This window comes from Dermacentor albipictus, chromosome 7 (genome assembly GCF_038994185.2).
Source record: "Dermacentor albipictus isolate Rhodes 1998 colony chromosome 7, USDA_Dalb.pri_finalv2, whole genome shotgun sequence".
Taxonomy (NCBI): Eukaryota; Metazoa; Arthropoda; class Arachnida; order Ixodida; family Ixodidae; genus Dermacentor; species Dermacentor albipictus.
Genome location: NC_091827.1, coordinates 55,899,961 through 55,927,743, shown reverse-complemented (window position 1 = coordinate 55,927,743; position 27,783 = coordinate 55,899,961). Strand labels below are relative to the sequence as shown.

General features: G+C 43.6%; 1 protein-coding gene across 1 annotated transcript; it reads right to left on the bottom strand.

The window, feature by feature from the left end:
- Window positions 1-27,703, bottom strand: LOC135906827 (sulfotransferase 1C4-like). Its single transcript, XM_065438421.1, has 2 exons — window positions 27,581-27,703; window positions 1-1,071 (listed from the first exon to the last, which is right to left on the bottom strand). The coding sequence occupies exon 2, from the start codon at window positions 1,048-1,050 to the stop codon at window positions 1-3; it is 1,050 nt and encodes a 349-aa protein (XP_065294493.1). The 5' UTR covers window positions 1,051-1,071; window positions 27,581-27,703.
- Window positions 27,704-27,783: the final 80 nt, after the last annotated feature.

Genomic DNA, 27,783 nt, shown 5'->3' with positions numbered 1-27,783 from the left:
TCATACAACTGCTTCGTGAGCCTCCGTTCTACACAGTTCATCACCGAGTTCTTTTTCATATACCGTGTTTTCATATCCCATTATCGGAATGGCACTGCCATACAACGGAATATCTACGTCCCTCCACAGATTCATGATGTCAGACTTTAGAGTTACTTCCGCGATTCTCTGTTTCATCCGTTGAATCTGTTCTGGCGAGAAATGATTCCTCCAGTCTCCTACTTGGCCGTTGCGGACAAAACTGCCGCTCATGGGTTTCTTCGTAAACTCCATCAGGTTATTAAGTCCTTTCAGTAGCTCCGGTCTAAGAGTCTTCATCTGCGGTGAATTGCTGTAGTCTCGTCTAGGAGCCCGCCGACTACCGCTAATATTTTGCTTCATGTATTCGACGCTACACTTCTCCAAAATTTTCCGAAGGAGCTCGGGATTTTCTTTAAGCCTCGTCTCTCTTTCTTTGCCGATGAAAGCGGCAATACGAAGGACGTGCCGGGCGGTGTCATTTTTAAGCTCCTCATACGTTAGAAATAGAACATTAGGGTCCCTCCGATGATTATACCAGGAGAGCACGTTGTCAAAGTAGTCTCCGAATTCGACGCGCCCGTCCAGGAATAGTTCAAAGAACTCTTCAAAAGTGCCTTCGCCAAAGTTATACGGCGGGTTGTTCCGGGTGTGGTGATAAACCGACACGCAGCAGTCGTAGGGGTTCCTCGTGATGCAGATGTACTTTGCGTCTCGAGAATAAGGGATCACGTGGAAAGGCAAGTGAGTCTTCAAGGCTCGAGGTTGTGGAGCGTACACAGCGGCTTCGGCTCCCTGCATCTCCAGGAAGGGCATTCGCAGTACCTGGTCTAACGGGTCCTCAGGTTCTTCGGCGTCCATTAAGATGTTGTAGACTATGTGTTGCATCCAAGTGGTACCACATTTTGGGTATCCGACGATGATTAAGTCACCAGGCGGTGGCTTGTACGCCAGCGCCGACAGAACTGCGTCGTCGGGAAAGTGTTTTCCCAGGTAAAGACCCTTGATCATTCGGAAAACGTCCGCTGACATATTTCTCGAGCCGATGATACTCTGAAAAAAAAAAAACGTATTTTCTGAGGTTGGATTGCACTGGATAATTACAGAAGCGAATAAACATAATTTATGTTTCCACTCTTTCAACTCCTGGTATGCTTAGAAGCAGACGACGTACGAGGAAATAGAAGTCGGTAGCATGCGTTCTGCTCAAAGCCAAGTATTCATAGTTATTAACACCTACGATAGAAGACATGCACTAGAATTACTGCCAAAACACCCGTCCAGCACGCGTGACGCTACTTTTGAGGAGGTAAGGTAAAAGAGCAAAATTTTAGCAACATCCGCATAACTTCGTCTTGTGTTTGTGAATCCACCACTTTTGTGTTTTTACGACTTACCATGTAATCATGATCAGACTATGCATATCCACCACAGGGTGGATGTCGTTCCTGCGACTCACATGTGACCTCTGTTTTGAGTCAGTCGAGTGTGTCACATGTGAAAAAATACCGTAATGTCATCCCAACATCAAATCTCCTGCTATCCTAGACTGTACTTCTTCCTTCCCTGGCATCCACGTGGAGAAGCCAGAAACCACATACCACTTGCACGAGGCCACAATGATACAGAAGGTATTTTCGGCAAACATGTGGATTACCTTGGACCCTAACAAAGATGTACCATTGCTGCTGTGATCCGCGGACCGTGTTAAATGAAAAGTGCTGGAATGCGCATCTCTTTGTGTAAAAAATTTAACAGTGCAAATACAAGCATCCACAAATTAGTAAGGACGAGACACTAGCGCTTGTGTCTCGTCCTTGTTACTTTGTGGATGCATGTGTTTGCGCTGTTACAATTTTTAAGTCAAGTATGCACCAACTCGCCCACAAAGAAGTTTTAATGAAGTATGTTTGTGGTAGTCGACTGGAGTTTGTCTGTCCAAGCTAATGCTTCCTGGTGAACCGAAGCATTGTGCTGCTTACCCTCGAAGCTCCTGAAGCGCTGCTACTTGGACAAACTTGGATGCGTTGGACAAACGGGACGTTGTATAAATGACAGACTGAGGGAGCACGCTAATAGCATCGGCAAGAGTGAGAACGCGCATCTTCCTGCGCACTGTAAAGCCTGTCGTTGTAGGCCATGCTTTGAACGAGTATTGATTCTTGGCAGAAGTAGGGACCAAACTGTAAGGGAGTTGTTGGAAGCCTTTTATATTGAAAAGAAAGGGTCTGATTGTGTGAGCGATACATCTATCGTATTATAATCCGCAGAAATGTGCTTCATCCAAAGTATGTTATCATGACCACGTTGTTCTGTCACACCTTGGCTCCCTGCGCGTGAGTGGAAGTTGTATTTTCTTCTATACGTCATTAAACAGTTGGTAGTTTGGCACTTCACTGTCTCCCTTTCTTATGTCCCTTTTCCAGAAATGTATTTTGCACCACAAAGTATACCTAGGAAATCTAAGCACCAACTTGCCCAAGAAGGAGTCCTTTTGGACCCTCAGGCTATTGCTGTGTTAACGTAAACCGGTGCGTAGCATTAGTCACTTAGTGCACACATGCCATCCGCTCATCTAGTATGCCCAATAGGGATTGTAAGATTGCGAACGAAGGAACGTGAACTGCAGGACCGGGCAAGCGCTTACTGGAAGTGCCTTTACCGCATCTGCGCTTCCGCGTGCAATTGGCCAATGGAAAGATCTCCCTGATGATGTTGTCTGTATCTGTGACTATGTGTCGCTTAGAAAGAAAATATTACTTATTTATGACTGCTTTTGCTAAGCATATGATCACTTGAGAGCATGTTTATTCCTCTTAAATTGATATCATGTAGACCCACTGAAGTTTGTATGATGCTTATTAAGTATTTTATTATTACACTGTTATGCCTTTGTTACACCAAATCTGCAACATTTTTTCACTGCATAATACCTGATCCTTAATTTTTTTGTCCTCTTGTTAAAAACTACTGTCTCGCCCCCCTCACGTGATAGTCCGACGCGGTGCCTGTGAGGCATTTGTAGATAAAATAAAATTATCTAAGAAATGTTCTGCGCTAAGCAAATTTCTATAAATGCTCAGATATCACTAAAATGTCGGCTCAAACAAAGATTGTGCCTGGTGCGGAGAATTAGTCACTTGTAACTCTTATAGAGACACCCGTAAATGAGCTATTCACCACCAGCATACATTGCAACGTTAAGAGGAAATAACCGACCAGAATTCCTGTCCCGCGTATTAACATGAAATTATGGCGTCTAATCCGTTTGTAGTCTGTTTCAATCATGGCTTATTTCTTAAGGCATCTTTCAGAGTTGGAATTGGCTATTGCTAGAAATATCAATAGCGCAATAACGGAATAACGCACTACAGTAGTTTTGAATTTAAGAAAGGCTGGGCGTGTATTAAAAACTTCAGTAGGGGTCAAATATAATACATATTCGTATTCGTTTTCAAAGCGTACGTATTCTGTATTTTTACTAATTGAAATAGCGAAATATTGCGAAAGAACTGATTGCTAAAAACCGGTTACTGTTCTTTATCTGCCAAAAAAGTAGCGTAAATTGTCAGAAGCGAAACATACAGAAACATTTTATAAGTATGACATAAAATAAAGGCTTAATGAAAGTTTAGTTTGCGGTTTCAATGAGAAAGCCTACATGACAACCTGCGGTTCTCGCTTGTAGTAGGTATTTAAGTGTTTCTGGCAGTCTATAGTGATGTACCAGATATAATTCTTACGCTACAATCTGTGAGGTTTTCTTTGCAGTTGGCTCTTCTGATATGTATCTACGGCTCACAAGTCCTTCAGCAGCTTTGGTTTTCCCACTACTCAGAATATTTTTTTCAACTATCATTTATTTAGCGCTTTCCGAAAGCGGATCCCAGCAGTCGCACATTCCTGGATACCTTGTTTGCAGCGAGGATTTAACGTTTCACGTAAGGATTTGATGTAAAAGCATGAATGGCCTGCATCGTGCAGCCACCTGGTGACGCATAGTTTTACACGAGCGGTGAACTACAAAACGCTTAAAAAATTAATAGTTCGATGAAAACTCGTTTCATTGGGATCGCTCATAGTGAAGGGTAAAACGGAGGCCGACCAAAAACATCAAAAGGAACAAAGACGTTGCGGCTGCTATGCGGGAGCCTTGTTTGCAATGAAAGTCATTCATTGTGAACAAGGCCTCCGCATGGGAGCCGGAACCTCTTTGTTTCTTTTCTTTTAATGTTCTTGGTAAGCGTGCACTTTACACTTCATTAGAGAACACTTCGCTACTGCAATTTTAGTTTTGTGTTTGTGGATGGCCACGTGGATGATACCATGGTGAACTTTCTTTGTAGCTAAATTCCATCAATGTCCCGGCATGGCTTGATCATCATTGCCGTTGGGTTTTTCTTGTATTGTTAGAGAACAAAGGACGTGTTAGCCGGCCGCGGATCTTTGTCAGCACAACAAAATAATATTTTGGAAAGTCTCTTGTTATTCCCTTGCTGCCATCTGACTTCCTGTCGAAAGCACGCTTCCTATTATCCTAGGTGCAATTACACACTCGTGGTGGCACTCGAAATCGTGAGCTATGCAGTAGCCGATCGCAAGCACCGAAAATTTATTTGGCAGTGCGAGAGTTTACTGTAGGTATAGAGGGTCAACACTTTAATGTTGTAGTTTGTAGTGCTTCAGAACCTTCTTACACAAAAGAAATGGCTTCTAGGCCCTCCACCACACATCAAAGAAAACTCAACGCACAGGTATATTCAAGGCCAATTTAATGTGCACTCTACAATTCTTTGTTTCACTGGTTAGCAAATATGAACAAACACCCAGAGCAGGCTGATGGCCGTTCTGCAACGACTGCTAACCCATCGCTCTTACACATCGCAGGCCTTCCTGAGAAGACACAGCTGCCGGAAACAGCCCAAAACAGTGGCGGGGTAAAAGGCTCACCGAGTGCACGCACCCTGCACTACCGCTTGCTTGCCAGCACGTGCTATTATCGACTGCAGCATATCTACCACGGGATTGATCACAGGACATCTACGCAATGCGGGGCGTTTCCGACGCCTATAAAACTGCACCGACAGCGACGGAACCCACTTCAGAGCAGTCTGGTGGCCGTTCTGCTATGACTGCTAACCCATCGCTCTTACACATCGCAGGTGGGCCTTTCAGACACCCTGTTATGCTATATCTATTGACATAGCTGCCGACCTGCTCTGAACGTGGTTTTAAATTTATGCCATTTGTTACTTGTTTGCATCTTTTTGTCGCTTTTCGAGCCGGATTCCGAGATTCTGCAGACTATGGATTTGTTGAAAGATTTTGCCAGATCCATGTCTGAAAAGGCACCAAATTCTATTAAGGAACTAGCAAAGCTGTTCATTGAACTGACAGGAAAGTTTATCGAGGCCGTAGACGAACTTAGGAGTGACGTAATGACAATAAAACAATCCATTGAGTTCAACAGTGAGAGCTTCGGTGAGTTCAAAAGCGAAATCCGCAATTTACGCCAGGAGCTCACTGAGGTGAATAAGTGGAGTGAAGAAACTGAAGGATAGTGCCAGAGGCTAAGGAAAAGCCTGGGGGACTTAAAAAAAAGGATCTTGCTGAATTGAAGCAATACAGTAGGCACAACAACATTGAACTAAAGGGAGTGCCAGAGACAGAGAACGAGAACTTAAACGACACAGTCGAGAAGGTGGCCAAGTGCATGAAATTGGATCTCTCTGCTTGCGACATAAATGTCGCACATAGAGTTCCGGTTAAAGGATCAGGGCTTCGAAATATAATTGTCAAGTTCAACTGAAGGTGTGCGCGGGATAAATTCTTTAAAGCAGCCAAGAAAAACCGATTGAGCACAAAGATGCTTGGCTTTGAAGACAACGACCCAATCTTTGCGAATCACCACCTCTGCCCTGAAAACAAAATCTTGCTAGGCAAGACCATCCAATTGAAGAAAGAAAAAGGCTGGAAATTTGCCTGAGTTTGAAATGGTAACATCCTGGCGAGGAAAGCAGACAATTCGAAAGTCGTACATGTGACATGTGAAGATGATCTTTCAAAAATTGTCTAGTAACTGATTTCTAGCCGCAACTATCTCAGATGGACAATAGTAGCTTGCACATATTTCACAGCAATATACGCAGTTTAAGTAGGAACTTGAACTTACTACATTATGATGTCATTGCAATATCTGAAACTTGGCTTAAAAAGGTGAAGATGTTGTTATTCCTGATTATCTCACAATTTCTCATCCACGTGATTCACTTTCGCGCGGTGGTGGTGTAGCCCTTTTTGTTCATAACAGTCGCACCTCCTCAGCATTGACCAATGTTTCCTGCAACACATCTCATATCGAAGCCTTATTTATCAGACTGGACAACTCTGTTATCATAGGTGTCGTGTATTCACCACCTACATCACCTGTAGCTTTAGTTCATCAAAAACTTGAATCTATATTTTTCACTCTAGCGTCACGACACAAAGGTCCAGTTAAAATTAGTGGTGACGTTAACACAGCCACCAGTCATACAAGCCATAGTGACTACACATATCTACTAGAGTCCTTTAATTTTCAAAATCTGATCACTGTCCCCACAAGAATAACAAGTACATCCGCAACTGTCATTGATCATGTTTTAACTAATATAACCTCGAATATTATTGCCGGGGTATTCAACCAGCCAATCTCAGACCATCTTCCCACCTATGTAACGGTCAAAGACATCATAAAACCGAAATTACCGCACGCCAAAGCAAGTAAGATGATTGACTACGCTTTGCTGAGATCGAATATCCAGTTAATCGACACTAGTACCATATACCACGACGACGTCGACATTGAATTCTTCACTCTAATCGACATCCTGGCTTGCGTTAAAACTAGCAGCAGTATTAAAACACCTGTTCGCTCATATAAGTTGCCCGTCTTACCCTGGTTGACGGAGCAGGTTTTAGCAGTATTGCAACAGAAGGACTCTTGTTATCATAAATGGAAACAGCATAAGGATAATAGCTATTACTTGGGTCAGTACAAAAAGGTATGCAATAAATCTGTGGCTATGACACGTTTAATTGAACGAGCTACCCGCCGAGGTTGCTCAGTGGCTATGGTGTTGGGCTGCTGAGCACGAGGTCGCGGGATCGAATCCTGGCCATGGCGGCCGCATTTCGATGGGGGCGAAATGCGAAAACACCCGTGTACTTAGATTTAGGTGCACGTTAAAGAACCCCAGGTGGTAGAAATTTCCGGAGTCCTCCACTACGGCGTGCCTCAACAGGGTTTTCGGCCAAACCATTCAACCTCATCAGCGATGCAGTCTTTAGCCCGCATAATAAACTGAGCTTTAAATGACAGCAAACTTGTAGCTGTCGTCTTTCTTGCTTTAAAGAAGGCTTTTGATATGGTCCACCATTCCATTCTTTTTTACAAGCTAAAGAATTATGGTTTTCGGGAACGGATTTTCGATTTGTTTTATAGTTACTTCAATGAACGTCATCAGATAGTTGTCATAATTAATGTCTCATCGTCACCACAACGTATTCATGCAGGCGTGCCCCAAGGGTCTGGTTTGGGACCCATGCTTTTTTCTATATACGTTTCCGACCGTCCACGTGTCTTAAAATTGGGTGAAATGCTTATGTATGCAGACGACACTGCTATAATAAAACAGGCAATAGTATCGAGGAAATACAATCGAAAACAAACGTAGAATTGGGAAACGCCTCTAAATGGTTTCCAGCTAACAAACTCACTGTAAATGTCAAGAAAACAAAATATACTACATTTTCCTTCCGCAGAAAACAAGTAGACGTCAACTCTGTAAACATTAGTATTGACAACTCTCTACTAGAATATACTCCGTGTTTTAAATACCTTGGCGTAATCTTTGATAGAAACCTGCACTGGCAAGGCCATTTATTAGCAGTTGGGGCGAAGGTGGCGTCAGGGAGCTGTAAACTGCTTCAAGCTTGTGACTTTTTTGGCACAAGCACATTACGTATTTTATATTTCTCCTTTATCCACAGTCATCTCTCATACTCTCTGGAATCGTGGGGATGGACCTACAATAGTTATCTCCAGCCAATCAGAAAATTGCAGAAACGATCATTACGAATCATAACGCAATCTAAGCAGGATCACGCCAGCAACCCATTATTCCACCATCTACGAATATTACCCTCCGATTCACTACGCCTCCTAAAAACAGCAACTGTCGTAAACAGTATCGTAAGAAACAACCGCCAATTCCATATGTCCCTCTTCCATACATCATCGCGTACTACCAGAAATGTATTATTAGGCAACTTTAATCTATTTGCCACGCCCAACGTTTATAGAGAACGACGGTTCTCTTTGATTGGTGCTCAGATATCGAACACTCTTCCACAAGAAATAAAATACGCTCATATTTTTGCACTTAGAGCTAAAAAATTCTTGCAGCACATGCATTAAACATGCTAAAAGACATCTATCTGCTGTTTGCGTCTCATTTATTGTTATAATATAACCTTTAGTATGTTTTTGAATTGAAGCAACTGTTTCTTGTTATGCTTTCTTATTGTCATTTGTGTTATGTATATGTCCCTCTCTCCACTTTTCCAAGTTTTATTGTGCCTGTGACGAAGTGTCTGCATTATAGAATTTCATTTCTTGGACCCATAACTAGCCTACGGCTACGGGTTCAAACAGTAGTGGACACACTTTTATTGTGTTTTCATGGATCAATAAAAATTTGAATTTGAAATAGAACATCTTGATCAAGTACCTTGATGCACCTAAACTATCTAAAGTGCTTAAAAGAGAGAACCAGTGAAGATGAAATTGTCATTGAAATAGCTTAACACAGTAAGCTGGGCGAGTTGGTGACTGAACATATTCTTAGGAGTGGGCAGCGCAACCCAGACGAAGGACAAAAGGTTTGATTACTACGCTCGTATCATGTACTTCCTTTTGTCCTTTGTCCCGGTTGCGCTGCCCATCACTAGGAATATGAAACAGCTTACCTGCTGAACTCGGAGGAAACCAGGGGGCCCAGGTGTCTAATACTGCGTGGTTGTTCGTAAGGCAAGGTACTACAGGCGTACAGCGGAGACAAGGCTCGCAGCAGCTGGGCAGTATGCTGTGGTCTGTGTCGTCTCTTTGCCGTGCCATTTAAAGCTGCTCAGTGCTCCAAGCAGCTAGTGAGCGTTATATTTTTGGTACCATCAGGAGACGATGCTCAATAAATAAAAAAAGATTTATAAAGCGGCGCACGCTGGACGCAGCGAGAGTCGTCGGAAATGACAGCTGTTGTAGACCAACGCCTTCATCATTTACAGCGCACTGTAATTAAAATGTACAGAAACATTATTTCGAGCCCAATTTAGGGCATTGACCTACGCTCACGGCACGTGTGGCCTTGCGTAGTTCCTCACTCTGTAAAATTGCACGGAAACTGTGTCACTTCCGTCACAACATGCAATAAAAAAGAGGCATGTTATTGTCTTCGGATGGCAATTTTCCTGTCATGACTCGACGAAAGATAACGCAAAAATAGGGGAAGTCATCGATAATAACCTTAGTGCACACATTCTGAAGCAGGTATTTTCATGACGCACACGTGCTTTACGCTTGCCCGGGGATCCCACACTACAGGGCCTTGCACCTGCCCACATTGCAACAGACCTGTAAACCCTGCCAATTAGGAGGCTTGTTATTAGAGAGTATTATAATGTCGACCCGTCACTTTAGGATGTGTCAACCAGCGATTGAACATCGTTCCCAGGTTTTCACGATGCGGACGCGTTTTATTGCAAGAGTGGCGGGATTCTTGTACAGTCGAACGCATGCAGCGCCCTTACAGCTTCAGAAGTAAATTGAAAATATCCTAGAGGAATAAAGTGGTTAAATGCTACAATGCGCGAGTTTGTGAGATGTTTAAAACCGTCGACGAAAGGAAAAAAAATTCATTCTTGGGCCATAGTCAATTCGCACGTTAAGGAACCCCCACAAGAAAGAAACACTAAATAACTCTAAAATGGTCGCTCGTGCTTTAGAAGAACGGTACTATTGTTGATTTTGCGTAAATTGATTGATTACTAGAAGAAGAAATATACGCCGAAGTTTCATTTCCCGAACGTTGTGCCGTTACCTTAGGGCCGGCTCGTCAGCCTGACATCACGGATTTGAAATAATTTTTTTCCCACTCCAGAGTTGCCACTCAAACCTCTTGAAACTTCAGAATTTCATACCTTGCTCCACCGGAAGGCAGTGGAGTCCATCTCCTGCGGTAAAAAAAAGAATAACTGTTCCGAGAAGATGCCGCCACAATCAGCGGCGTCTCGAAGAGTTGTAGCGCGAAACTAAAGACTGTAAAGCCACTGTATTCTTCAGTTTTCTGTCTGCAAGTACTCGAAATTTTTTATATGACAATTTCACGCTGTGTTTCCCAGCCTCCTGAAGGAATTGTAATTTACACAAAGTTACAAGTTCTTGGGTTATTTCTAGGGAAAGCTGCTAGTGTTTCAATTATTCGTGGCATGAGCTGCAATTCGCGCGTTTGCGTGAGATTATGATTGAGTTTTACGAGGAGCGCAATATATTTCCTGCCACCTCGGCTGAATTGCCGTGTTGCCAACGTAAAACTTTCGTAAAAGGATGAACACTAAGTGAAATATGTGCGCGAATTAAAAAATTTGTATTCGCAAAGAATTGTTAAGCAAGCGCAGAAAGGTGTCATTACCTACGTTTACCCATGTTCGGTGGGAATTCTTTCTTCCAGAAAACCTTATATTTAGTAAAAAGTGATTTACGTAAAACGTGTCGTGAAATTTTAACGTTTCTGGTTTAGTTATTCATGTTGGATCGATTTACTTAACCATCCTTATACGTCATTTTTCTGAGTGATGCAATGTTCGTAGTTCGTTTCCGTGGAGTCCTCGTATATCTCAACAAGGCAGCATAATATATTTGACAATAAAAGGGGGGGGGGGCTTTATAAGTATTATAATAAAGTGAAGCTCAAGCTATGCTGGGTAAGCTGGTATCCTGTGCAATAAATTAGGTACGCAAGTGCTACCTAACGTTATGAGCATATTCTACGAAATGCGTGAAATTCAGTCCGCTGCTCTGGCATAACTAAACATGCCACCAAGATCAAAGCTAGCAAACATCCTGGTGCTGCTAATAGAAATTGGTGCTCCATGTTAAATGCCTACGTTTCGAGAGGTGGGCGCTTCTTCTTCAAGGCGACATATGTTCTCCTCGCCACAGTATATATAGGTGGGGTTCCCACCTATGTAAACAATGGCGAGGAAAGCATATGTCGCCTTGAAGAAGACAAGTCCACCTGTCGAAATGTTGGCTCCTGTTTTAACCTTGTTCTCGTCTTGCTCATTGCCTTGAATTTATATGTCCCTCCTTCTCCCTGTTTTCCCATGTTAAATGCCTGTGATGTATATACAAATACTGTAAAAAACATTCTTTAGAAAGAGCTTGCACGAGTTGGTGCTACCATTTTGTGCTATGTATTCCAGTGCCCTGAGGGAATTCTACGTTACAGGAATTCTACACTAGCCGAGAAAAATGGGCACGTTGTTGACTGTACTTTGCCAAAATAAAAGTATTCGGGCTAAATTAGGGCCTGTGCAAGAAATATCATATTAAAGCGCTCCATGGCCTATATTATTGAAAAATCTTTTTTTCACGCATCAGCTGACGTGACTAGAAATAGAACCAACATCGAAATTGCCAAAAATGGGCGGACCACTGTGGCAAAACAGTGTGCGAAGACACAATCGTGGTTTTTGAATACTGATGTTGTAAAAAAAGTTCTAAACGATTGTTGAAAATTGTTTGATGGCTATTATCAGCTAAGCTTCCAAATATCTCGAGATAACTCTACGTTATCCGAAGTTTGTGTTAGGTGAAACTAGGGGTCATGTTATTTAAGTGCGATGTGTGACTAAACTTTGAGGTTTCTGGCTTGATTCTAGGCGTTACAAACTATCGCTGAACCCTCCCTCTGCGCTCTCTTTCCTTAAACGTGTTACAGTGCTTCAATGGGAGGACCTACTGACCAGCTCGTGCCCTGAGGACCAGCGTCGACAGGCAGACAGCGTGAGATAGGCGGCGAAGGACAACTGTGTTCAGGACTGAGGGTGACGCCCACCTGGGAACGAACATCGTCGTATGCTCCTTAAATTAAGTTTATTTCCCTCTCGAGTGGCTACCTGGAATAATGTAGCCGCCCACCTCGGTTGCAGGCAGCACTTGCTCAGGATAAAATTTAATTCTGCCTCGGCCCAGGGGGCCTCAGTGAACTCAAGAAAGCACATTGTTTACGTTTGATTAAAATGTGAGCAGGTTCATGAGCGATGTGTAGACGAATTTAGAAGTGTGCACAAATTGTGGCCTTAGCAGTAAGTTAGGTATGTATTTCATGCGGAGCATTACAAGTGTGTTTTCTGAACATCACTGAACTTACTCGTGTGTCCCGGATGAAATAAGAACCCCAGCAAGATCACATCCACAGAAAAAGGGTGAGAGAGTATGCCCAGTATTCTCACGAAGCGAAATGCGTTTCGATTATTTGTTACCGTTGTGGATATATATTTAACAAGTTTTCTAAAGCTCAGTGGCTATGGTGTTGGGCTGCTGAGCACGAGGTCGCGGGATCGAATCCCGGCCATGGCGGCCGCATTTCGATGGGGGCGAAATGCGAAAACACCCGTGTGCTTAGATTTAGGTGCACGTTAAAGAACCCCAGGGGGTCAAAATTTCCGGAGTCCTCCACTACGGCGTGCCTCATAATCAGAAAGTGGTTTTGGCACGTAAAACCCCAAATATTATTATTAAGTTTTCTAAAGCGTTATATACAGGCAAGTTGTCCGACAGACCACCCATATAGAGGCAGCTTTATACGCACAATGCATGTGATTTGATTAGAAATAACTGAAGTTGTTATTGAAATTGCCCGAAAGAAACAGGTTCACCGGAAATTGGGTCGTGATTCTGCAAGGTCATAGATGTCTGCTGTCTCTTTTGATCGACAGGAAGCGCTAATTGGATTGTCCAAGCATCACTTCCTTTTCTTTTTTCGACCTACATACCGGAAACCTAGCAATGAAAAAGCTCGTTTGTTGCTTTATTGAAATAGCAAGTTTATCCCCCTGCTCCCTTCCCCCAGCGCAGTGTCGCCAACCGGACTCTTGACTGGTTAACATGCTTGCCCGGCCTTTACACACACACACACACCCACACACACACACATACACACACACACACACATACATACATACACACACACACACACACACACACATATATATATATATATATATATATATATATATATATATATATATATATATATATCTTTCCCTCTTTGTTGACAGTCAAGGCGCACTTCCACCGCCGCAGCCGCTGCCACCAAGGTTGTGGTGCCCTACTACTGAAGGAACGGAGATTTCGACGTTTCGCCGTGTCTCTTCAGTGGTTATGGAATTAAGTGTCGTCTTCTTTTTATCACTGTGATGGTTAGAAGGTTTCCAGTGATACGGAGTGATTATCACGGAACAAGTAGCGTAGCGAAGTGTGCTCCCTATCACTGCTTCGCACAAGGGATCATTTGCACATGCTGGATACCGTTAGGCCTCCCACAGCCGACCTGACGTCATGCGCACAAACTACGAATAATAATAATAATAATATTTGGGGTTTTACGTGCCAAAACCACTTTCTGATTATGAGGCACGCCGTAGTGGAGGACTCCGGAAATTTTGACCACCTGGGGTTCTTTAACGTGCACCTAAATCTAAGCACACGGGTGTTTTCGCAATTCGCCCCCATCGAAATGCGGCCGCCGTGGCCACAAAATACGAGCACGCACACGTTCCTACTGTTCGGAGTGCGTGTATGCGCTAGTCTATGCGGAACGGACAGCAAACTACAAAGTAACAATATCTTACATTTCATTGGGCGCTGGCTGACACCGACGGTTTTCTTTTTTCGTCCGTCTCATCACGTGCGCCAGCATTGTTTGATGCGTACGTATGCCACGTCCGAAAACCCTGATAAAAGCAGCATTGGAAGACGCCAGGCAGCTGTGAGGACACCCTTCCGTTTGTCTAGCAGCGTTTGCCTTGCTTGCTGCATCGCGCCCACATCTCGTAACCGCATATAGAAAACCACAGTCTGAGAAGTTCAAGCACTACACTAAACCTCACTGTTTCTGTCAAAGCTTTCGGGAGAAACTGCAAAATTTTTTTTTCTGTCGTCATACATATCTCCATTTATTCTAAGGTCACTTGTCCGCTTCCATGTCTGTCAACACTTTTGGTTTAGGGAGAAGAGCAGCATAATACAACCCCCCCCCCCCCCCATTTGTGTGAAGGCTAAAGTAAAGTGCAAGTAGACCTGCCGGTGCTCAGCACGTAAAAAGGAAGGGGTATAGAATACGTGAATATGGTATTCAGGAAGGCTGTAGTTAGGAGTGACCTGGTACACTGGTCAGTAAGCATCGTACTCAATATTGAACCATAAGGACAAAATGCCTTTCTTGGTTTTGTCTTCAGAATGCTATACATGGGCTATGAACAGCGAAGTAGGGAATGATATCTGATGCTGAAGAATTTGACTCATATTCACAAAAAGCTCTTACGTTTGAATTTTAATGCGTTAGCCTTCTTTAGGTACTTTACGAACTTTGAGGAGGCTGCCTACCTACCTATCAATGTATGTTTGTGTCTAACCATTTTTTGGTGAACCTTGGTCACTGTGTACTCCGTGATATATTGGTTAGATCATCGGGCTAGCTGTGTAGACGGAACAGGGGTCAAAACGAACAGTCGGACTAACGTGAGTCACACAGTATGTGGCAATGTGTAAGCATGTGCTCCTCTTCAACGCACGTCTTTCCCGTCGGCATGAGCCACTGTAGATGCGGGACATCGTGAACGTGCTTCAGCGAAGTTATTGGAAGCCGATATGGGCAACTGTAGATGAGAGACTGGGCACGAACCGCTCTTCAACAAAAGGTATTGTGTAGATAGAGTAATGCTGAGGGCCGTAAACAGGCGTCTCTGCCGAAGCATTTTTACAGGCAACTCTCACGTTAGGCACCACAACTATTCTAGACAATGTAATATTGTCCTTTCGTTTCAGGAAACAACTGTAACAGAGTTGATTACTCGTTACTAAATGATGGTCATATACTAGCGAGGACAGGCTTCCAGGAAGCATTTTGTATGCTGTTCGCGAGGTATCATAGCTTCCATATCCGTATTCGTTATTCAGAGTAAGCACCGTCAGCTCCGTAATTCTCCCAAAGGTAGGTACTGTGTGCAAGGTGTGTTCAGAAAGTACCACACCTTTATTCAAAAGAAAAAAATTTATTGATTAGGAGGTACAAAACCCTTGATTCTTTGAAAGGGGTCTCCTTGATAATACTTACTTCTCCCAGTGCTCCTCCTATTCTTCAAAACACTTCTGGAACGCGTCTTTTGGAATGGCGATCAGCGTTCCGCATGGTGTTTTCACTTGACTCCAATCGGCTTCCTTTCAGCGGCATTTTTGATCTTGGGGAATACTCAAACGCACAGATGTGTATTGGGGAAGTAGAGGGCCTAGCAAACCACAGGAATGCTGTGTTTGGCGACGAAAGCCTGACTCAGATGCGCCCAATGGGCAGATCCGTTATCGTGATTTATCGTTATCGTTATTATCGTTATTATCGTTATCGTGAGTTTTTTTGCCCAGAAACCCGGTGGCTTGCTCCGCACAACATACCTATGGCGACCAAGGGCCTACTGGTAGCATTCGTGTGATGTACCATATGTACCATACACGAGAGTAGGAGAAAGTGGCAAACGCATCCTTGACATTCCCGAGGACTTGCCATGCGCTTATTGGTTTCGGGAATGTCGCATGTTTAAACTGTGACAACTGCATTTTGGTTTCTTAGTCATGCCCATAAACCCACGACTCAACTTGTGGTTATGGTGTTCAGGAAGTTGGGGTTAACGTTTTAATTGCCCAGCAGGTCCTGGGAAGTTTCCAGTCCGAGCTGCTTCTGCTCCATTGCCATCAGTTTCGGTAAGAATTTCCCAGACAGTATCCTCATGTCCAAGTACTAGGTCAAAATGTTATGTACTGATTCAATGCTTCCCCATATGTCTTTCGCAACTTCTAGGATTGTGATGCGAAGGCCCTCCATGAGGAAGTCTGCTCTTGCTCAACGACATTCTCATTTTGGCTTGTTGAGGGTCTGCCTGAACGCGATTTGCTGTCCACTGACGTACGGGCATCATTGAAGTGGTTGTACCACTCCTTTATCCATGAGGTGCTTATGGCATCGTCACCGAAAACCTGTTGAATCTTCCTAATAGTTTCCGCATTTGTATCGCCACGCTTTTGAAAAATGGTATGCAATATTGGTGCTCATGTTGTTCCGTCATTTTACAATTTACTGGAATCCAACACGCACTCATTACGCGTCTTCATTCATAGGTCGACTGCCAGCCACTGAAGCTTTCTCTTCGCGGAAAAAAATTCACGTACGCGCGCTGATGTTCTCCCATCCATATCTCCACCGCAGGCAGCATCCTGCACTTCATTTGCTTACGTGGGATAGAAGAAGATTCGGCAATTACTCAACACACCTCGTTTGTGCATGCGTATTGTTATACATTTCACGCTGGTGCTACGATGCGTTTGCCTTACACAAAACGAGCATTTAGTAATTTACCTCAGGGTAAACGCTTTCAATTCGCTTATACAGTAGGTATATTTTTTTATGCTTTTAAATAACTAAGCGCTTCAATATGACACTTGCATACAATTCTGGGTTCGTACCTTCTCATTGTGCTTACACTTTGCAAACCGAGATACAGGCTGGTGGATTCCAGTTAGATGTGTTTGACGGCTTTTAAAGACGCTACGTAGTCTAAATGCATTGATATTTGATTTGTGCTGCACTGAATTGTGGCTACATGGATAAAGCTCAAACCCAGCTGTAATGCCAGATGTAGTGACAAGATCTCATAGTTTCTTAGGCACCCGAGAAACGAGTTGAATTTGATGATCATGACAAAGCAGAAGTTACGCGTACTGACAATAGTAAATTTAAAGTTCCTATTGCATTGCCTAATAATTTCTTTCCCAATTACTAACACCTGCTGAATAATAATAAATCCTTTCAATTGGTGAAAAATTTAGGCTAGCGAACGAATTACGCGGCTGAAGTATGAAAATGAAAATATGAAAATGTGCCTAAATATAGGAATTCCTTATGTCTCTAGTGTAGTTGTTGCAAATTGATTATTTGGTGTTTTTCTTCAGTTCGCAATTACAGCTTCAGATTTGGCATAAATACTCACTTCGGCAGGAAATGGAAGGGAAACAAAATCTTCGCCTTCGTGTAGCGCTTTGCGGAAGGGGACCCGCAAAGTGGAAGGGGACCCTTATATATAGCTTTCATTGATTACGAAAAAGCGTTTGATTCTGTCGAAACCTCAGCAGTCATGGAGGCATTACGGAATCAGGGTGTAGACGAACCGTATGTAAAAATACTGAAAGATATCTATAGCGGCTCCACAGCCACCGTAGTCCTCCATAAAGCAAGCAACAAAATCCCAATCAAGAAAGGCGTCAGGCAGGGAGATACGATATCTCCAATGCTATTCACAGCGTGTTTACAGGAGGTATTCAGAGACCTGGATTGGGAAGAATTGGGGATAAAAGTTAATGGAGAATACCTCAGTAACTTGCGATTCGCTGATGATATTGCCTTGCTTAGTAACTCAGGCGACCACTTGCAAAGCATGCTCACTGACCTGGAGAGGCAAAGCAGAAGAGTGGGTTTAAAATTAATCTGCAGAAAACTAAAGTAATGCTTAACAGTTTCGGAAGAGAACAGCAATTTTAAATAGGCAGCGAGGGACTGGAAGTCGTAAGGGAATACATCTACTTAGGGCAGGTAGTGACGGCGGATCCGGATCATGAGACGGAAATAATCAGAAGAATAAGAATGGGCTGGGGTGCATTTGGCAGGCATTCTCAGATCATGAACAGCAGGTTGCCATTATCCCTCAAGAGAAAAGTATATAATAGCTGTGTCTTACCAGTACTCACTTACGGGGCAGAAACCTGGAGGCTTACGAAAAGGGTTCTACTCAAATTGAGGACGACGCAACGAGCTATGGAAAGAAGAATGATAGGTGTAACGTTACGGGATAAGAAAAGAGCAGATTGGGTGAGGGAACAAACGCGAGGTAATGACATCTTAGTTGAAATCAAGAAAAAGAAATGGGCATGGGCAGGACATGTAATGAGGGGGGAAGATAACCGATGGTCATTAAGGGTTACGGACTGGATTCCAAGGGAAGGGAAGCGTAGCAGGGGGCGGCAGAAAGTTAGGTGGGCGGATGAGATTAAGAAGTTTGCAGGCATGGCATGGCCACAATTAGTACATGAGCGGGACTGTTGGAAAAGTATGGGAGAGGCTTTTGCCCTGCAGTGGGCGTAACCAGGCTGATGATGATGAGATTAGATAATTCGGTGGTGGGTATTATTGCCGATGATTAAAAAAAGTTGTGATGGTGCATTCGTGTTTATTGACCTGAGCCACTTCTTGCACCAGATTTCGATCCGATGAAGGTCAGACTGAAGTGAGTGTATGTCAGATAGGTTGTTGATTTGACGATATAAGACGCAGTCGTTCGCCAAGAGTCCGATGTTAGAAGAACTATTATTCGGTAAATCGTTGATATATACTAGGAACTATAGTGGGCGTAGGAACGTGTGCGGAGGCACGCATGAGATGACAGGACGGTAGGCAGAAGACTGATTATTACTGGCGTGTACGAATTGCTGGCGGTTGGTTGGGGCGTCCTGAATCCATTCAATAGCAAAGGAATCAAAGGTAAGGCATGCAAGTTTTAGAAACAGGCATTTATGAGGATCTTTATCAGATGCTTTCTCGAAGACTTAAAGAACGGTGTTGACCTGTACGTTTACGTCAATATTTGAGCAAATGTCATTAATAAACAGTGAAAGTTGAGTCTCACAGGGAAAACCTTTGCTGGAAGCCGTGTTGGTCCTCATTAAAAAATTTAGAGACGTTAAAAACATGACTACGTGAGTATATATTGCATTTTCAATTACTTTTGAGCAGAGAAATGTGAGGGATATGGGGGTATAATTTTGAGACGAAGATGTCAGCCCTTTCTTTTGGATTGGAATGACTTTAACGACCTCGCAGTCTTGCGGCACCACTCCAGATGAAAGAGACTGCTGGAATATATGCGATAGGATAACACTTGATACGGTTTTAGTATTCTTCAGAATTTGATTATTCATGCCATTTAGTCCAGTGGATGATGTCAGCCTTAATGACTCGTTTATTTTGGCAATGCCATTGGCGTCGAACCTGATTTCAGGCATGATTGGGGGATTCACATAAAATGCATGACGCAGTTCGTTATCACGATCTACTGCAAAAACTGAACAAGTATCATTTAGTACTTGCGTGACACAGTTCTGTGGGATCAAATTACTATGTTCGTCTCTCAGCACAATGTTCGATGAATGTGTAGTGTATGATGTGTTCATAGTTTTCCAGAATTATTTGCGGTTTTTGCGTAACAAGCCGGGTAGAGTAAATGAGTAGGATGAGCTTTACCAACAAGAGAATCGAATAAATTTTCAGTGGTCCTGTATGTACCCCAAACGCGTTTAGTATATAAGATGTTTGCGGACCGGAATTGACGCCTCCTTTTGCTTTTAACACGTTTCAGTGCAGCGTTGAACCACGGCGAGTCTAATCGTGTATAATTGTGATTGTGGGGATACAACTTTGGATTAGTTGCTAAAGCTTAGTTTGAACGACATGCCAGTTAGTTTCGATAAGGCGGAGGGCAAACCCGGCGAGAAACGATTCTTCAAAAAATCAAAGTTCATTATTTATGGCAGCGTAGTCGCCTTCGTTATACAATCTTATTGTTTTCTTTATTTTTGGCGGTTTAGGTAGGTAGCACTTTAATATTGTGTGAAGAATATTGTGATCGCTTATAGCTGATAAAATTGTAATATAAGAGAAGTTATCCATATGAGTTGAAAAAGATTTAATTATGGGGTTCTACGTGCCAAAACGACCTTCTGATTATGAGGCACGCCGTATTGGAGGACTCCGGAAATGTCGACCACCTGGGATTCTTTCCCGTGCACGTAAATCTATGTACACGGGTGTTTTAGCATTTCGGCACTATCGAAATGCTGCCGCCGTGGGCGGGATTTGATCCCGTGCCCTCGTGCTCAGCAGCCCAATACCATAGCCACTGAGCAACTGCGGTGGGTTATCCGTATGAGTTGTCAGTAAAAGGTTAAGAATGTTACAAGAATGATCCGTTTGGCGTGTTGGCTCAGAGATTAGCCATGAGAACCGAAATGTTAAGCATGAATTGGAGAAGTTGATCTCAGTGTTATGTTTTGATGCTGTTTGAGCTATATTGGAACATGTTATAGTCGCCGAGTATGATTACTGGAGCGTTATGATATGCTGGTCGTAACAGAATGAAGAGAGCCGTGGAAATAACTAAAAAAAGTGGCACGTGCGTCTGGTGGACGGTAACACGCGCCGATAATAATGGGGGGGGGGGGAGGAGGGAGTACATGTGTGGCAGCAGAGGAATAACATTTCTAAGGGGAGGGAATGCTGATGGTGGAAGAGATAACGCTATTATGAGCGGAGCAGCACGCCAACGCCACATTGGTTTAGTCGGTCACGACGGAAGATGTGGAAATCAGGTAAACGAGGAACCGTATCAGTGTCGGGGATTTACGAATTCAGCCAAGTTTCATTTATAGTTAAGGCGTTACAATCAGTTGTTCTGGCTATATGTGAAAGAGAGTCGCGCTTTGGCAATATACTTCTGATGTTGGTATAAATTAGTGATAAAGCAGTGCGCGTACGGTTTCTGTCAGAAGACCTGGCAACAGGCGATAGCTACCGCGGCTGTGCAAAGACATTTTTTTCAAGTGGATCGGAAAGGTAGGTTGTATTTGCCATTATTAATTTGTTATAACGAAGCCTGAACTGTTTTTGCTGTGTTTTCCTGAATTCAACGAGCTTCCTGCGTGCAAGTCGGGTGTTTGGCCAGAAATCTGCAGTGATACTGTGGTCACTGCCCTTCCATTGCACACTTAGCCCCAAGACGCACTCTTTGTCTTTAAAGTGGGCAAGCCGGACAATGATTGGCCTATTTTTGTTTGGAAGCGGCCAATCCTGTGGGCATGCTCGATGTCTCTTAGCTCTAACGTAGTGCTAAGCTTTGGTCTGCGAAGGTCGAGGATTAGTTTTCCCGATTGCTGCCATGTTTCGCGTTCACTGACCTTCAAGCCGAAAATACCAGATTTGAGCGCCTAGCTTAATCTTCGGAGTCGTCTGTTCTAGTAGCCAAATTAGTGATCTGCGTGGTGCTCTGTTCAGCTAGAGTTTCTACTTCGGCAACGTGTTTCTTTTGTAGACACGACTGAGTCTATCACCTATATTTATTTCCCTAAGTCTATTTTTGCACGCAGATTACACCATTACCAAGGCGCTGAGATAGTGGAAGACCAGTTCATGGACATGGTGCATACCGAATTTTATGCCATAAAATGCCATTCCCCAAACTGCACCACGCCTGAACTAAGGACAATATAAAAACGTTTGTATAAAAGTTTATCAATGCGCCGACAGCCGTGGAAAGTGACAAGATGACGCTAGATGGTGCTGATGACAAATACCTAATACTATATAGGAACCGAGTTGTATGACTAAAGAGGACAATCACTTTACTGTTCATCAAGAATTTTTATCAGTTCTTATCTTAGGGTTCCTAAGACATGAACGTACAGGTAATTTACCAAAATACACGTTTTAGGCGCTATACAAACTGGAAAGAAACCTCCTGTGGAGTTTTATGACTTTCATTCGAGGAAGATTATAACAGCTGAAAACGCTGAGGCAGTGACTCATTCTGAGTTTTCAAAACAAGTTGCATATTCATTGGATGCCCTTAAAAGTACGCTTGCGATCCAACAGTTCATTTGTGAACGGGTAGGAAGGCCCAAACTGCACGTGTCTCAACGCACTTTCTGTCAAACTTGTCATGCGGAACCAACCTACAGTATGCACCACGAACAAACGTGGCATGCCTTACCTTATTCCCTCTATCACGTTCTTTCAGCTACAGCACAATAATCTCCGACAGACATGCAGTCATCTCGAGCGTGTCGACGTTATTAGTGGCGTACTCTATCCACTGAATCGAGCCGGTATCCATTTGACGTCATTTAACGTCACGCGAGTGTGCAACTGCCCAGACTACATACCATCCCTCACATTTGTGGCATGCCTTGGCGACAGGCTTGTCAAAATAGGTGTTCTTCAGCTTCAGTAAATTGCGCGCTTTATCAGTCTCATTAGCTGTGCGGACGGACGCGAGAAACGTGTTCCTGCGACAATATACGCATTGTGCCCATCCAGCTACGACATCGAAAAAATAATTTTAAAGAATTTATTCTTGATTTCTATTTGACTTCATAGCCAGTCTGATCTGGCCATATGAGAAAAGGTGTTAGTTACTTTAGCATACGCTAAAGAGGATCAAGGCGAAACCTGCGTGCTCATGTGGCATTTATTAAATTACTTTGACATTCTCAGCTGAATAGACTGTTACTTCCTATTACTTGTTTCTTCTTTAGTTGTTTTTCTCTCTGCTTCTTCACTTGTTTCTTTTGTCTAGAGATCGCCACTGGTGGTTAATGGCACTTTAGAACAGTCATGACAAGCTCATGAAGTCCATTAAGACAAAGACGCAGGTTCGCTGAATGAATTTTCGAAAATGTTTAATACTCTAATGGACAAAGGTAGCTGCCTGGACTTGCATAAATGGTGTATTCTGCTTTTTGGTAGCCCAGACAGAATTAGAGGGACACGCAAACGCAAATTAGACGAACACACAGCGCTAACTTTGGACAACAGTTTTATTTTAAAGTCTTGAAGGCGTGCTTATACACTTCAAAATGGCATGAGGCACGTGGGCATTGATCAGAAAATATAAACAGAACCGCAGCTGTGGCTCAGCGCCACTAAGCACGAGGTTGCGGGATCAAATCCCTGCAGCGGCGGCCTCGTTTCGAAGAGGGCGAAATGCGAAAACGCTCACGTCCCGTGCATTGGGGGCACGTTAAAGATTCTCTGGGGGTCAAAATTGATGCGTAGTCACCCACCACAGCATGCCTCATAGTGAAATCGTGGTCTTCAGACATAAAACCGCAGAATTTAATTCAATTCAACAAAACTGGGAAAAGCAGACGCAGGCAATTTTGTGGCCATACCGATAATTTAGAAGGGTGTCTACTCAACGCGAACAGTGACAGCCGATATCACTTATTGATAAAGAAATTGATCTTCGGTACCATAACAACGCATGGTCGTTGGATTTTTCGACCAATGAGTCATGTAAGGCTCTCATTGGTTTCATTGAAGTTTCAATGGTTTCACGCAATTACTCTTGGTGGCGCACCACGTCGGCGCTAACTATTAGGGAAGTGAACTCGCTGCAAAGTAAGGCTGCTGCCGAGATACATGCACAGCATCAGTGGGGACAGGCGAGTCCAGCAGAGTGATATCGTAGTTAACATCGCCAAGCTGACTGAATATCGTGTAGGGCGCTGTGTAGCGCGACAGCCGCTTTTAAGACAAACCAATGCGGCGACATGGGGTTGATAGGAGAACAGCAGATCCACGAGAAAATCGACCGTTGCGATGTCGGCTGCCGTACCGGATCTTCTACGCGGCTTGAGATTCAGTGAGCCAGGAGCCGGCGATTGGGCGCGCCGTGTGAGCCCTGGCGAACACGTCTTGAGCATATTCAGTGGAAGTGTTCGTCGACAAAGGAAGCAGTGTCTCAAAGCCCACACTAGGGTGGCGGCCGAACCGAAGGTAAAAGAGGGAAAAGCAAGCGGTCGCGTGACGGGGCAAGTTATAAGCGAAGGTCAAGAAGGGTAACATGCTGTCCAAACCACTATAATCACAAACGCACATAGACAGCATTTATGTCAACGTGCATTTAACCCACACCGTGAGTTCATTGGCTGTGGGTTGTAGGCGCTGGAAAGATTGTGCTCGGCAGAACGGGAGTGGAGTAGATCTTCAAGGATTCGGCACGCGAAAGTTCAGCCGCGATCAGTGAGGAGCTGCTGGACTGCGCTATGATGGTGGATGACGTCACATATACGTAGTTCCACCGTCTGTGGAAGACGCTGTCTTGGATGAAGTCCCTCATGCTCTCGAGAATTATCGTGTTCGGAAGTTCGTGAATCAGCTCTTCGTCATTACTCAATGTTGCTTCGTCTTCCTGGCCAAGAAACATGGCGATAGTCAAAACCATTTCTTTCGTGTTTGCCTTGAGTTACTCATATGTGACAAACAGTACGTCGTCGCTCTGGTCGTGTCAAGGGAGAAGTTGCTCGAAGCAGCCACCATATTTCACCTAGGAATACAAACAGATACGCAGATTAGATGAGGAAGTAACGTTCTTACATCTCGAAAGTACTTGTTAAAAAATGGAACATTATGGGAAATTTGGCTGCTAAAGAGCCTGGTATCCCACAGTTGCAGCTAAACACACATAGACAATATAATATAAGCACTATATGAGACAAAAGCATATATTTAAAAAGAAAATAGATATTCAAAATCATTCGCACTCATACAGAGTGAAATACACCAACTGGAAACTATAATTATACAATGAACTGGATATGAACTGTAGATATACAGGTGCATAAACTATACAAGACAACCCTACGGCCACAACAGCACCGAGTGCTTGGTGGGGAGGCACGTATGTACTTTTTTTCTAAGCTTGACGTGAGCGTTCACATTTTCGCGAATAGAAATCCAATTTATTAGCGATTATTTACCCTTGCACGCTGCACACAAGCAGCAACAAGCTTCGCACAGCATATACACGCAAGCACCGCACTGTTTTATACCACTGTTAACTTCTTCAGGGACGTTAGTTTTGCCAATTTTACCCACTTCGTGAACTCGTCGGTACAAACTTCGTCGAAGCAAGTACGCCTCGCAGATCCTCTCAACATCAAACTTGCAAAGGAGAGTCCGTACACATACAAGCGAAAATTTCGCTCGAAGAGAATCCGCAAAATTCGACGCAACGTTGTCAAAATTGTTAATGTAGATCAATTTCACAAGCCTAGGAAAAAGTTATGGAGAGTTGCGAGGTAATGATATTGCGGCTACAGAGAGCACCAGCGCTGCAGAATAACATACACATCGAGGTTATGTCACGCATGTACCTAGTGTATTTTTCAAGAGGGAATTTTACTGTCGCATAGAAAGATTTTTACATGAAAATCACTGATGGTGGAAGGCAGCACAACATTGCTTTAGCCATCACTTTGACTGTGGAACCATGAAGCCATGCCAGTAGGCTGTAGACCCGTAAGCTGACAAACGTGTTCGAGATAATGTACCGGATATAATTTTTATGCTACAACCAGTGATGTTTTTCTCGCAGTTGGCTCTTCTGACATGTATCTATGGCTCACAAGTCCTTAATCAGCTTTTGTGTTTCCACCACTCCGCATCTTTTTTTTCGACAACCATTTGTAAAGCGCTTTTAGAAAGTGAATAAAAGCAGCCGCACTTTCTTGGATACCTTGTTCGCAATCAGGCTTCGACGTTTCATATCAGGCTTTGACCTAAAAACATCAATGGACTGCACGGTGCTAGCGCCTGGTGATGCAGAGCTTTGCACCAGCAGTGAACTAGAAAACGCTTAAGGAATCAAGAGTTCGATGAAAATTCCTCTGGTCGGGATTGCTCATAGTCAAGAATAATGCAGACGCCGACCAAAACATTGAAAAAAAAAGAAACTAAGACGTTACGGCTCCCATACGGGGGCCTTGTTCACAATCAAAGACGACCATGGTGAACATGGCCACCGCATGGGAGCCGAAACATCTTGGTTTTTTTTTCTTCTAATGTTTTTGTCCGGCATCCGTTTTACCCTTCGCTAAAAACCCTCACTTACTGCAATTTTAGCTTTGTGCTTATCTACTTGAGCCCTGCGCCACCAGGTGGCTGCATAACGCAGGCCGTTCAAGTTTAAACATCGCTCGTCCGGAAAAACACCGAGTCCGCTTGCGTTTAGCCGAATACCGGATTCGCAAAACTCTCTGTTAACGTCCGGTCGCGTGTCCGCATTACCGGCACTGGACAAGCCTGCTATCTTCTCACAGTGCTATTCGGATACTTCGACGCGTGCAGCGCCGAGTCACTTGAAATCTCGCGATCTTGAAGTTAGCTTCGAATGAGATCAACCCGGAGTACTGAGACTGTTTTATGGTTTATCCTTGCGCATACGACAAAATCAATGCCTCTTTTCTTTTCATATCAGGGACCCCGTTTCAAGGTAATAAATAATAAATTTCTACAGCAGGCTGCTACAAAACGTTGTTTGTTAGGATCGTAATTATTATGAGGCGAAGAATTTGATGGAATAAATGAAAATGCTCACCTTTTTTCAAAGGATCAAGTCCAGGTACCGCTAGAAGGTGACGTCTGTGATGTTATTCGGTGTACTGGCTTTAAGAAAGTGGCAGTACGAGACGGCGCAGTCGTACGGGTTTCTCGTCACATATATGTATTTGCAATCACTAACTGGACTGAGGATAAGTTGTAGGAGGGGGTCGAGCACGGGACCTGTTCTGGTCGTTCTTTATACCGGTCGTTGCTCGGAAAAATAGCGTGATGGAATGGAAGCCAGTGACTTTGAATTGTGGCAGTCCATGCGGGAGTGTGTTGCACACGACGTACTGCAATCATGTGGTACCGTACTTGGAGTAAGCGACGATGAAGACCTCGCCATTCTTTGGCATGTACGTAATGAGCGCCCGGATGGTGTCGTCTGTGAACTTTCTTTGCACCTATATTCCATCAATGTCCCGGTATAACTCGAAGTCCATTGATGAGACGGTTTTTCTTCTATTATAAGTCAGCAAAGGATATGTTAGCCGGCCACGGATCTTTTTCAGTACAACGAAATAATTTGTTAGTATGTCTCTTGTTACTTCCTTGCTGTCATCTGACTTACTGTCGTCAGCGTGCTTCCTATTATCCTAGGTGCAATTACAGACTCATGGCAGCACTCGAAATCGTGAGCTATGAATTAGCTGGTCGCAAGCCCCGGAAATGTATTTGGTAGCGCGAAAGTATAATGTAGGCATTGGGGGTTAGAACTCTTATGTTGTAGTTTGTAGTGCTTCAGAACCTTCTTACACCAAAGAAGTTGCTTCTAGCCCCTCCACCACACATCGCAGGAAACTGAATGGGCACGTAATTTTACGGCTAATTTAATGATCACTCTGGACACTTTTTCGGTTTCACTGATTAGCAAATATAAACAAATGCTCAAATTAAACGCCTTCATGGAGTACCTTGACGCACTTAAACAACTTAAAGTGCTTAAAGGAGTCAAGTAGTGAAGAAGGAGTGAAACAGCTTACCTTGTGAACTCGGAAGCTACCAAGAGGCCCAGGCTTCTGATACTGATTGGTTATTCGTAAGGCACAATACTACAGGCGTATATGCGTCAGCAAAGCTCCCAGCAGTTGATGCGCGGTTTTCTTGTAGTACCACCAGGAGCCGATGTTTTTAAATGCTTCTGACTCCCGAAAAAACTTAAAATCAAATAAAGCATGCACACGCT